This window comes from Nematolebias whitei, chromosome 7 (assembly GCF_014905685.2).
Source record: "Nematolebias whitei isolate Nwh7 chromosome 7, NemWhi1, whole genome shotgun sequence".
Taxonomy (NCBI): Eukaryota; Metazoa; Chordata; class Actinopteri; order Cyprinodontiformes; family Rivulidae; genus Nematolebias; species Nematolebias whitei.
Genome location: NC_056504.1, coordinates 18,419,557 through 18,432,071, shown reverse-complemented (window position 1 = coordinate 18,432,071; position 12,515 = coordinate 18,419,557). Strand labels below are relative to the sequence as shown.

The 12,515-nt window shown below is 38.6% G+C and overlaps 1 protein-coding gene across 1 annotated transcript in view; it reads left to right on the top strand.

Moving 5' to 3' along the window:
• The first annotated feature begins 1,553 nt into the window (after positions 1-1,553).
• Positions 1,554-12,515, top strand: part of cntn3b (contactin 3b) — a 137,941-nt gene continuing 126,979 nt past the window's right edge. Inside the window, exons 1-2 of the mRNA XM_037679144.1 lie at positions 1,554-1,626; positions 6,038-6,173. Of these exons, the coding sequence (XP_037535072.1) occupies positions 1,572-1,626; positions 6,038-6,173 (191 nt within the window). The 5' untranslated portion in view covers positions 1,554-1,571. The remainder of the gene's footprint in view (positions 1,627-6,037; positions 6,174-12,515) is intronic.

The window sequence follows — 12,515 nt, the reverse complement described above, 5'->3', positions numbered from 1 at the left end:
ATTGTTGTTGTTGTTCTTCTTCTTGTTGTTCTTCTTCTTATTATTGTTGTTATCAATGTTATTATTATTATTATTATTTTCAGTTGCTACTTTGATGCAGTTTTTTCCTGTCTGACTCGTGCGCCCACATGCATACATACACTACACGTTCAGAGTTTTGTGCATAGGGACAACAAGACTTTGTTGGTTTAACAAGCAGCTGTAGCATCTAGTGTATAAAATGACACAATATGATCAAAAGAAATCCATATTCCACAAACAGTACATCAGTGTTTTGTGTTGTATGTGGCAGAGCTAAAGTTGTGTACTTTGTGTTTATTCAATGCAGTTGCACTGTCTGCAAACACATTTATTTTTTTATAAATTTCATACTATAAAATTTCATTTTATTAATCTTTTTTTTTTATTTATTATATCAGATATTGGTCTCACACTGTTTAGAGTTGTGTTCACTATGGCTTGCCAGATTACTTTTATTTGAGGAACATCTGCAATCAAGAGCTTCTGTAAGTGAAACAGAGCCTGAAGTGAGTCAGGGTATCACAGTATGTATATATAGTATATCATAACAGTATGTTTTGATTATTGCAGTATATTGTACTGCCTTTACGTATTCATGTCAAATGATACTGGCTTGATGACACTGGCTTTTCCTGTCAATCACTGATGAAAATCTAACCAAACACTTGCCACTGTACAACACAGGACGTCCTACCCACAGTCCTCAAACATGTTTAAACATCTAACTCAGGAAAAGCACATTAAATTAATAAAAAATACATACATTTACAGTGAAGGTAGCTATTCTTATAGCAATGCCTATCTTCTGCTGCCTTCCATGCTAGGCCCAGTGGGTAAGAAAGCTTGCGAGTTTGATCTGTTCTCTAGGGCTTTAACTGTTTATTTGTGCCAACTAATCAAATTTAACTGTTTTTGTTTGTGACATTTTAATGTTTGTGTTGTTTGATTTGTACAAAACATGATTTTTTTTTTAATGTGAGAATTAAAACAGTAAATTTGTTTAGCAGGCCACAGAACTTCATATTAAAGTTGGATGTGTCATTTCATAAAGCCCTGGTACAGAGTTTGTCAGCTCCTATTAATAGTCGGTCTTGTCTTTTCTTGCTTCTGTTTAAAACTGAAGGAATGAGCTTGTTAGGCAGCATGAATAACACACACAGTAAAAGAAAACACAACCATTTAGCAGCTGCTTTTTTCTTCCGTGCCACCTGAAAATCGCACCACTGGCTCCATCCTTGTGTTTTCGTCAGCTGCTATGCCTGTTTTTCCACTCATCGCCTCTCACTTCCTCGAGATTCACTTTCCACTCACTCACTGTAACTCAAAAATAATAAGAACCAATTATGTAACATAGTAGTGCTGTAATCATGTTACATTTTTATTTTATTTTTTTGCCCATGTTTTGAATGCTTGTCGTATTTGGATCAGAATGTCACATTTTAATCATAGCCATAATTACTTTCTCTTCAGATTAAACTCTTCTATTCAAGGGAGAACATTCCATTCAGGAGCAATTGGATGAGAGTCTCATTAGCCCTCGGCAACTAAAGATGATGTTACCATGGAAACAAATTGTTCTGCTATCAATCACCGGATGCCTTGCAGGTAAGACATCTTAGTGCATATTGTATTTCCGTCTCTACACTACATCTTGATGTCATGGTTGATGTCACCAGAACATTTCTCCTAAACATGTGCTACCTGGAGTTCATTCATTACAGATGATTACTTTGGGTGTTATTCATTTTTATGTTGTCTCACCAGCTGCATGCCTCATTTTTAACATAATATGTTTTGATGATGAGATGATGGAATAAAAAAACGTTAATGATCTTAGAAATTAGTTTAGAGCATAAAGTTTGTGCTGATGAGGCTGCAGTAACTCTACACATAGTTCAGTGTGATGTCCTTCGCCATTCCTCATTTTCTGCTGCACATTTAGAGAACACTGTCCAGGACAACTGGGACTTCAATCCTGTTCCTGTTTATGGCTTATCCAGATCATTATCAGGATCCATGCAATGAATCCAGCTTCGTATTTTAGCACAATCTTCTTTCCACCGTGCCTCAATCTGCCCTTGCGCAGCCACCTGGGATTCGAGGAGGGGAGGCGCAGACACTCTACGAGAATGTCAACCCTTGTTCAAATGACATTGTAGCTCCCAGTGAATGTTATTCAAATTGGCTCCTGGGTAATTCACATGCTGCGCCCAAGGGAGACGGATCCAAGCAGGCTCACCTTCCAAGCGGACGAGTGTGTGCAGCAGGGCCTTGGTCTCTGCTGTGGGTGCTGGTTTTTATTCTGTGTTTTGACTGGGAAATTGCAGCACCTTGAATGCCACTGTAGCAAAAAACAGTTGTTATCAACAGCTAAAGTGGCATTTTATTCTGGAAAAACGTCAATAAAAAACACTGATGCCACAAAGATGCGCTCATGAGGCCTTTTAGTTAAATTCACATGGAACAATTGGCAAGCTGAAGCAAAAGAATGGATCTGATGCAATAATCTACTTTGTATCATTTTTATACTTTTAGTCATGTCCAAACTCTTCAGTTTCACATTTTTACTTTCACACTACCTTCCACATTGCTCAAGGAACAGAAAATATATTTAAAATACAGAGTACAATTTGAAACCAACCAAACAAGGATGGTTTGTTTAATAGTGTTTGTAAGAGACACTCTTCTTATTAAAATTATAATTTAATTGCATCTGAAAACAACACTCGTAGAATACTGTGCTTTAGTCAAACAAGATCATCAAAGGGATGATGAGAAATAACAAACAGCCCCATGTTAGTAAAACATTATAACACAGTATATCAACTGCCGGCACGGCAGTGATAGGCTGATGATTTGGGCTATTTGCTGCCCCATGATTCAAACTCCTTATTTTAAAGATAAACACATTTTCATACCAACATATAGAATCAAATGTGAGATAATTTTCTCTGCAACCTTTGGATCATGTTACAGGAAAATGATTCCAGACAAAAGCAGAAAAACTACCTTAATGAACTGAAGCATCACTGAACAGAGTGGGCCAAACGTCTTTTACAACAGCTTCATGTGGATAAAACTCTTTAACTTCTAAAGATCGTAAACACAATCTACAGAACTGTGGCATGTATTTATTCTCCTAACACACTGCTTATGCTTAGATTTACATACAAATACTCATGGAATTGCGGCACGGTGGCACAGTTGGTAGAGTTGCTGCCTCTCAGCGAGAAGGTCGTGGTTCCAAATCCCAGCCGTGGGCCTTTCTGGGTGGAGTGTTCTCTCCATGCGTGTGTGGGTTTCCTCCCACAGATCAAAAACATGCATGTTAGACTGATTGGTAACTCTAAATTGTCCCTAGGTGTGAGTGAGAGAGTGAATGGTTGTTTGTCTCGTTTGTCTCTGTGATGGACTGGAGACCTGACCAGGGTGTCCACCGTGTCTCGCACAGTGATCGCTGGATATGGGCACCAGTGACCCCCATGACCCAAAAAGGAAGAAGTGGGTGAAGGTAATGGATGGATGGATGGATGGATGGATGGATGGATGGATGGATGGATGGATGGATGGATGGATGGATGGATGGATGGATGGATATGCTGTGTTGTTCATTCAAGGCTGAATTAAAGAAACGTTAAGACCTGTTAAGCACAAGCTGATTCAGTCCATTATGGCTTGAAGTGTAAAATCAGTGAATTACTTTGCAACTCAGTTCAGAAATGTCTAAAATGTATTTAGTGGTTTGTTTGTTTACTTACCAATGTACCTATGAGATCAACATAAAGAGCAGTCCTTGGCCAGTTACAGCCCTCCACATGTTTTGGTTGCTTGACACATCACCACCAGTTCAAACCACATGTAGAACTGCTAGCCACATGCTGCAATCTGTTAGCAGTAGGATATTAATTAGACCTACTCTGGCCGTCTGTTGGCTCTGCTTTGATTTACTACCAGATTGTGTTCCACATCCTTTCGTTTTAGGCTGCTGGCAAACAAGTGCATCCTTATGGCCCCTATTAGCTGCTGCGTGTGTAGTATGACATAGTTTTTCTTAAAATAGATCACTCCTCTTTTTAGATCCACTCTGTCACTTGCAAGGAGTTCTTAATTACTGACGGAATATGTGAGAAGTGTTTGTCTGTATCCTGCATCGACTGTTGTTGAGCGCCCGATTTTAGTTTTCAGGTGCTGTTATCATTACATTGTCTCAGACAGGTAATTAACTGAAGCACCTCTGTTACGTAGTCTCAATCAGCCAGCTATGTGAGAGTTATTAAAATGTTTAAATTGTCCAAACATTTACACTGCCATAAAGGCGGTGTGTGACAATTGTGTTTGTATTTATATTTACATCCACTGGGGAAAAAAAACAAGATTTTAGGAAAAGTAGGACAGACTTCTCAATGAAATGTCTGTTAAGTTTATGCAAGGCCCAAATTGTGTTTAGAGTTAGCCCAGGCCTAAAGACCTGCATCTTAAATAAATATATATTCCCTGCTGCTTTTCAAACTGATGTTTGAGACTAACTTCATCTTATGTTGAGAAATGACTCCGTTATTATAGACATTTTGGTTAAACCTTAAAAATAACAACATGCACACTCATGCAGTATTCGAACATCTTGTATGATGTGTGCTCTGAAGATGTGTTGTGAATTATCTTTAGCCAGTACCAGAGCACAGTTTTGCTCAGTATCTGTAAGATTTATTGAGATATAGCCATTTTGGATTAGACTAAGGTTTATTAGCTTTGGCAGCCATTTTGAATTGAGTTGACTCCAAAAGTTAATCAGGTAGTCAGTGTAGATGAACATTCAAAGATTACTTCCAAAAAGTTTTATTGAACTGCGTTCAGTGGATCATGAGGTATTTTAACTAAACCTCAAACAAAATAACACACACCTACAAGCATCCATCCATTTTTGTTTCCTTTGCGGCACAGTGGTTCAGCTGGTAGAGCTGCCGCCTCAGTGAGCAGGTCGCTGGATCAAATCCTGGCTCAGGGGGCTTTTCTGTGTGGAGTTTGCATGTTCTCTCCGTGCATGTGTGGGTTTTCTCCAGGTACTCCGGTTTCCTCCCACAGACCAAAAACATGCACGTTAGACTGTTTGGTAACTCTAAATTGTCTTGGTGTGAGTGAGAGAGTGAATGGTTGTCTCGTTTGTCTCTATGTGTCCCTGTGGTGGACTGGAAACCTGTCCAGGGTTTCCCCCGCCTCTCCACAGTGATAGCTGGACATGGGCACCAGTGACCCCGTGACCTAAAAAGGAAGAAGCGGGTAAAAGATAATGGCTGGATGGATGGATGCTTTTTATTTTGGGTAACAGGGAGCTGGTGCCTATCTCTAGCAGTCTTGGTGTGACAGACAGGGTACAACCCAGACAGGTCGCAATCCACCAAAGACAGACAGCCTCGCTCATAGGGACAGTTATCAAGTAACCTAACATGCAGGTTGCTGTGGGAGGAAACTGTAATACCAGTAGAAAACCCACAGGATGCAAACTCCACTCAGAAAGGCACCAGGCCAGGAGTCGATCCTGGGATCTTTTCACTGAGAGGCGACTGCTCTAACCACTGCGCTGCTCTGCTGCCACCTACCCCCCACACAAACACTGACAAGTGCAACAAACATGATCGCTTCAGCAGGTGATAATTAAATACACTGGTGTTAATCTTGTTATTTTTTCTCTGTTCATTTAAAAAGATGCTGCAGCAATAAGAGAACCAGAGACAGAGTACATTAGTAGTAACTTTTAATGCTAAACATGAGTGAGTTAAATGCATTCTACTGGTTGCAACATAAATCATGTACACAACCTAGCCTGAGCAGAATTCTGGTAAAAAGCAACACTGTTGGAGACAGAGACAATGTATCGTATACAGAACACTAAAAAAGTAACATAGACTGAGTGTTCCCATAGAAGATTAACTATTTGCCTGTACAGTGTGTATTTTTCTATTTTTAAGGTCAAAGAGACACATTTTCTAGCTTGTACAACATTTTCTGCTCTCTGCAGCCTGTACAGAGGATATCATATTTCAAGGGCCAAGATGGAGGACGCAGCCCGGCGACCTCATTTTGCCGATCAACTCCCCAGACCACCAGGCGACCATCACGTGCGAAGCAGAAGGGATCCCTTCACCGCAGTACAGGTACACCATCACAGCAACAGTCTTGACCTCAGCTATTCATGCGTCCCGCGCTGCACGTCTGCATCGCACGGTGGAAATCCAGCGCCGCCTAATTGGCTGCTTCCATGGAAATCAAAGAAGGCGCTGCTCGTTACTTCTAAATAATTTGTTTTTAATGATTTCTGGTCAGAAATGCTTGAGAGAGCAAGATAAGACATCATCCAAGAAAAAAAGAGACTTCAAAGAGCAGCAACTTAATTGAGCATCCATTTCTAATTGAAAAAAAAGCTTATCTCTTTTCAGGCTAAGCTGTGATGTGGAGTCAGAGTCAACTGTGGTTGATGAATTTATCCGCAACTAAGGATGAGCGAGGTTAACTTTGATAATGAAAAGATTTAAACTGCTGCGCCTACTGAAGATTTATAAATTGGTGCAGGGCTTAAGAAATCATTAGAAGTGAACAGGAAATCCCTGCGACTCATTTGCACCACAGATTCTTTGATATGACTCCGGCTGTCGCCTGGCAGTGGAGTGAGCTCACTTTAAAGCGGCAGCTGTCTATTTTTTTTTTTAGTAGATTGTGTTTTTGAGCTGGGTCAGGGCCACATAGATGCACAGCAAGCAGGGTAGAGACGCAGTAACCTTGTGAGTGACATTCTGTTAAATGCTTATTTTTCATACATAAAGTTTGTGTGGAAAACATGGCTGAGACGCAGCAGCAGAGGGTATCATTATACTGATAGTGCAACCTGAGCCACTCCACTGAAAAGGGAGAAACCTACACTCGCATCATTTCACCTGCAACTTCAGGTCCTCTTATGTTCCACTTGTTTTGTTTGAAAGACCCTGTACGGCGTTAACTCAACAGTGGGAAATGTTGTTGTTGTCAGAATGATCTGTAGCTCTCCCTCCAGCCAAGCTAGTGGAACTGTGACGTCACATTACAAGAGTGAGTACACACAATGATCACAATTAGATCAGATTATCAAAATTAAATCTGCTTCAGTCAATATTTTACACAAACAATGAATCAAATAACATGTAAGAAAAAAATTGTTCACTTGGTGCGACTAACCCAAAGAGATTTACGATCAATGCTGCAAATCCCATTAGCTTTACAGAGTGCATTGGTATTTTCCAGCTCATCGTCTTGGTTTTATGTTCAGTCGCCGCCTTTGTCAACTTTGTGTCAAGCGACAGATTGCAGCTCAGTAGAAACAAGAATTTAAAAAATCCTCAGCTCTCCTTAATTCATTCAACCTTTATGTAGACAGGTTAATCCCAATGAGCCTCGGGGACTCATTTATAAAAGAGACCTGATTTATTTAACAAAGTGTGATGACAACAGTGGATAACAACAACAACAATAGACAATCATAAAAGAGGCATAGATTTAATTTTTTTAAATTATTTTTTACAAATTAAAATAAAAGGGCACCCAAAAGGACAGTCAAAAGGACAAATTAGCGAGAAAAAAAAACAAACAAACAAACAAAAAACAGCTAGATTATAATGCGGTGTAGAAAACTAAAAACAGGAACATGTCTGCACTGGTTTTTGCCAGGAACTTAGATGTTTAAAGACACTTAGAGAGGTCAAGGTCAAGAGCTTCAGATCTTTTTGCAAGATATTCCAGGAAACAGGGGCGGAGTAGAAGACCTTCTGCCTAGTTCAGTCCTCACTGAGGGAACACTAGTAATGAACCTTCCTTTAACTACTTGGCACAAGATTGTTGAGAGGTAGAAGTGACACATTTAGAATCTAGTGTACAGATGAGTTTGTCAGGAGTGAGTGGAGAACTGAACAAAAGAGGGTGAACATTAGCAGTGGTGGGATGTAACTAAGTACAAGTACTTTGTTACTGTACTTAAGTACATTTTTCATGTATCTGTAATTTACTTAAGTAATGTTAAACATGGGTAATTTATACTTTACTCCACTACATTTTACATTAATTATCTGTACTTCCTACTACACTACATTTCTATAAAACGTTGCGTTACAAGTTACATTCATGTTGCGTTTTTTTATTTGTTCGTTAGTTTGAAAGTAACCAGTGGCGAGAGGGGAGTTGGTCCATTGAGTAACTTCAAAGTGGGCAGGTAACGTTAGACCCACCTTCAAGAAGAGCTGGACCAATTACGTATATTCTAGTATGTATGTCATTGAGCTGGAGGCACCCGCAGCACCACTAACACCCAAAATGGAGTCCACTGCGGAGAGTCAGCCAGAAGATATGCACCACCCATGTCCTTATTGAAAGACTATTCATTACAGCAGGACAGATTCTCTCTCCCAAAAGAGACAGACTGGACACACAATCTTTGACATCCAACTTCTTCTGAGCTTGAACAAGAAATTCTTGCTGCAATATTAAAATGTGTCAGTTTATGATGTTAGGAGACAAGAGATGTCTCCAAATGGCTCAACACTCTGGTCCAAATTTTGAAAATGGTGTCAGGAAGTGAAAATATAATTCACTATTGACCCATTACAAGGTTGAATAGACAGTGGGGCGGCTGTGGCTGAGTTGTTAGAGCAATAGTTCTCCAATGCAAGAGTTGGGGGTTAGAATCCATCAGCAGTCACATGCTGAAGTGTCTGTGGGCAAGACACTGAACCCCTCACAGCCTCTGATGTGTGTCCCATCAGTGTATGAATGTGATAAAGCTCTGATTAGTCTCATTAGAATGATTTGTTCAATTAGCTTTGTAGAGATCTAGTAGAGTGCTGTATGAATGGGTAAGAAGGGCACAGATTGTAGTGTAAAGCGCTTTGAGTATCTTGAAATAAGATAGAAAGGCGCTATATAAGTACAGTCCATTTACAGTATTTTAACTAGAGTTGATGACAAACTGGAATTGAAATGATCAGAGCCTGTTCCTTTGTTAGTTGTGTCTAATGCTCCTTTTTTCAGACAACTTTTACTTAAATGTGTTTACTGCAGTTAAAATGACACATTGGTTTTGATTTGTGTTAAATAAAATATTTCAAAGGTATAATCATTCCTTTCTTATTTTGCTTAACGACATTTAACTCTGCATGTCATTCCTGAAATTCTGACGTACAGAATCACAAGTCCAAGTGTGAACTATGTCACAGAGTAAACACAATAAAAACATGTATTATCTGCAAAATTAGTCATTAAAATGACACAACACTATTTATGTATTACAGAAAATATACATACGAGATACACTTAATGATATTGTAGACCATTGCATTAGGTAATACATTCAGCAAGTACTTTTACTACTTTAAGTTCTTTGTATTTTTAAAAGCAAGTACTTATTTACTTTTACTTGAGTTAAAAAAAAACATTAATGCGGTACTTCTAATTTGCTAGAATACATTTATGTCTGTTTATTTGTACTTTTACTTAAGTACGGTGTTTGAGTACTTACTCCAGCACTGAACATTAGAGGTGAATTTGTCTGCTTACACGAGAGCTGATTGTTGGCTGTTGTATAAATCAGCAGGCTAATAACTTGTGAAACATTTATGGCTTTTGTTGGTCACTAGTTTCTCATTATTTCCGAGCACTTCGCCTTAGTTTGCAGTGCCGTACCAAAACAACACATATATCTCGGACTGCCAGTTTTCTTCTGGGTCAGTTGCTTTACTGCTTGGAGTCACTGCCCTCAATTATGAATATGAATAGATGGTGAGACCAGCTTTAACAGGACAAATTGATGCTTGAGTCTGCTAACTCCCATCACTGCAGATTGACATGTTTTATAATGCTTTTAAAGACACTAGATTTTTTTTCTCACAATTTTACTTGAAGGAAATACTTTGTTTTGTCCTTATATGGATTGCATCCGTTGTTCTGACACTGATTGTCCTTGACTTGTTTCCCTTCAGGCAAGGAGAGGACTTCTTTTTGTTCCTATGAAAAAAAAAAAAAATGCGTAAATTGCAATTTATTTCACTGACGCTGAAATTAAAAGTTCAAGATGTCCTAAACAGGCTGAAAGAAATGCCTCTAGGAAATGGTCATGCTGGGACTATCACTGGAGTGTGCAAGCTCTGCACACGCCTATACCCTGAAAATGAACTGCGTAATTCTAATTGGTTATGGCAAGCAAGGGGAATATTACAGTTGGAGCTGTACATTTAATTGCCACCGTTACTCCGGATATTAAGAAAAAAATAATGAAAAAAAAAAAAAACGGTTTAATATTTGCAGAAAGTTAGCCCTTAATGTTTTTGAATTATTGAAGACAGAAAACTTCTGAAGTGTTTGTAGGCATAAAAACTCATTTCAGTAGTTATTACATTTAAAGTGGTCAGTTTTACCCTGATATTACCTTAATATTTTTGTTGTTGTGGTATTTCTTTCCTTACTAGAGAAGGAAGTTCCAGTGGTCAACAGATTGGTGATTTTCAGTGGTTTCCCAGCATTTCATGAAAATAAAATTTCCTGTGTTTTCCCTCATTTTTCATCGAGTAAATCCTGAATATTCACGAGATATTTCAGTCACGTAAAATTCTCAGAACTCAGCATCTTAAGTAGCAGGCAGAGTCACATTAAGAGGCGCCTACGATATGAGCATACAGGAACAGAGGAGGAAACAGGGATAAATTCAAAGCGAAGACAGGTTGCACTCTTGCTTGTAGCTGACACTTTGTCCCTGACAAGTAAGCATGAATATTATATTGTTGGTGTAATGCAAACGTGACAGTGGTGTAAAAGCATGTAAAAATGAATGACTGTAATTTTTTAAATCAAATTTAAGATGACAGCAATCCACTTTAGTACTCTGCCCCTTGAAAAGGCTGCTTGTTCATGAATTAAACGCAGTTTCTCTAGACTTTATCCATTAAATCTTGTTGGTTCTCTCAGAATTTAATATTTTATAATAAAATATACATATTTAGTGCAGCACAGTGGTGCAGTTGGTAGAGCTGCTGCTTCTCAGTGAGCAGGTTACCCTGGTTCATATCCCAGCTGGGGGCCTCTCTGTGTCGAGTTTGAATAAGCTCACAGGCTGGAAGCAGCTCAGGGGCCACCAGATGACAATAAAGTTGACTTGAACTTAAAATTATCACTGGTCTAAAAAAATATATGTTGACCCACTGTCAAACGAGCAACACATCTTTCTTTATATGAAAGCACTCAGTACCTATTAAAGTACATTGAAGTACTTTAATCCTCGCTAGCAAAGTAACCCCCTGAAAACAACAGCTGTACTTTTGTCCATTTGTAAAATCACATTGCAAAACTTTACAGTTTAATAAGTGTCTTTCAGACTGGGCTCAATTACTCCAGAAAGCACAAATAATATTCACAATAGATTTGTTGAAGAAAAAAGGGTTCTGTAATGTCCAGGCAGAAATGAAGATGCTGGACTAATGCTCAAACAAGAGTTGCATTTGTCAAAGACTATTCCAGCAACAAATGTATCTAAATGTTAGTATTTACAACAGGATGTAGAATGAAGATCAATACAAACTTGAAAGTAGAATCGACATTCTTTGTTGTAAATGGAATGTATGTCATCACTGCGTTAAGTGAGATCAATTATGAAGCATTTGTGAAAATAATTGTAACAATAAAACTTGAGTGCTATTGCACAGAAGAAAAGAAAAAATCTTTATCTGACTTTGTAAAGGCATGCTATACTCAAAACTTGTGGAACAAAGAGACATGGGGGGATTTGAATAGTACCTGTAAGTGTTTGTAGTTTTCTATATGTGTTTTTCTGGAATGGAATTGATCAGGGAATGTAGGTGTACCTTAATGTTTATGGTGCAAGACAGTCAAGTGAATAGGAGTTACACAGTGTAGACGAAGATAGTTTTTTTTTTCTTCCATCTAAGGTGGCACAGGGTGATATATTCTGACAAGTTCAGAGCTAATTTATCCACCACCAGGCACAATGCTTGAGCCAGTGGGTGGCCAGTGGTAGTCTTGGCCAACATAAATTAATCTTTGGCCACTGTACCAATCCCAATCATCTAAGGAAGTTATATTTTCTAGTATTTTTGATGGTGACATTCACTGTGCCAAGATACATCAACACACTAAAATAGAAGTTTCCACATTGCTTATTTTTCAAATTATCCAGCTCACAAGATGGACGGATGTACATTATATGGTGGTAGCCCTCTTCGATTTTGTCATGGCAACCCAATTTTTGTAAGTCCTTTTTACTGTATACCTAGATGCAGTCATACACCAAGATGAGTCAATGCTTATTTTTTCAAGTTATCCAGCTCACAAGATTAACATAAACATTAGTCTCTCGTTTATCATGAGCGTTCAGTTCTCAGCCCCCCCACAATAAGTGAAAAACCGTGAAGTAAGGATAGTAGTACATGTAGTAATGGTACTAGTAAGTAGTAGTTTATTTTAGTATA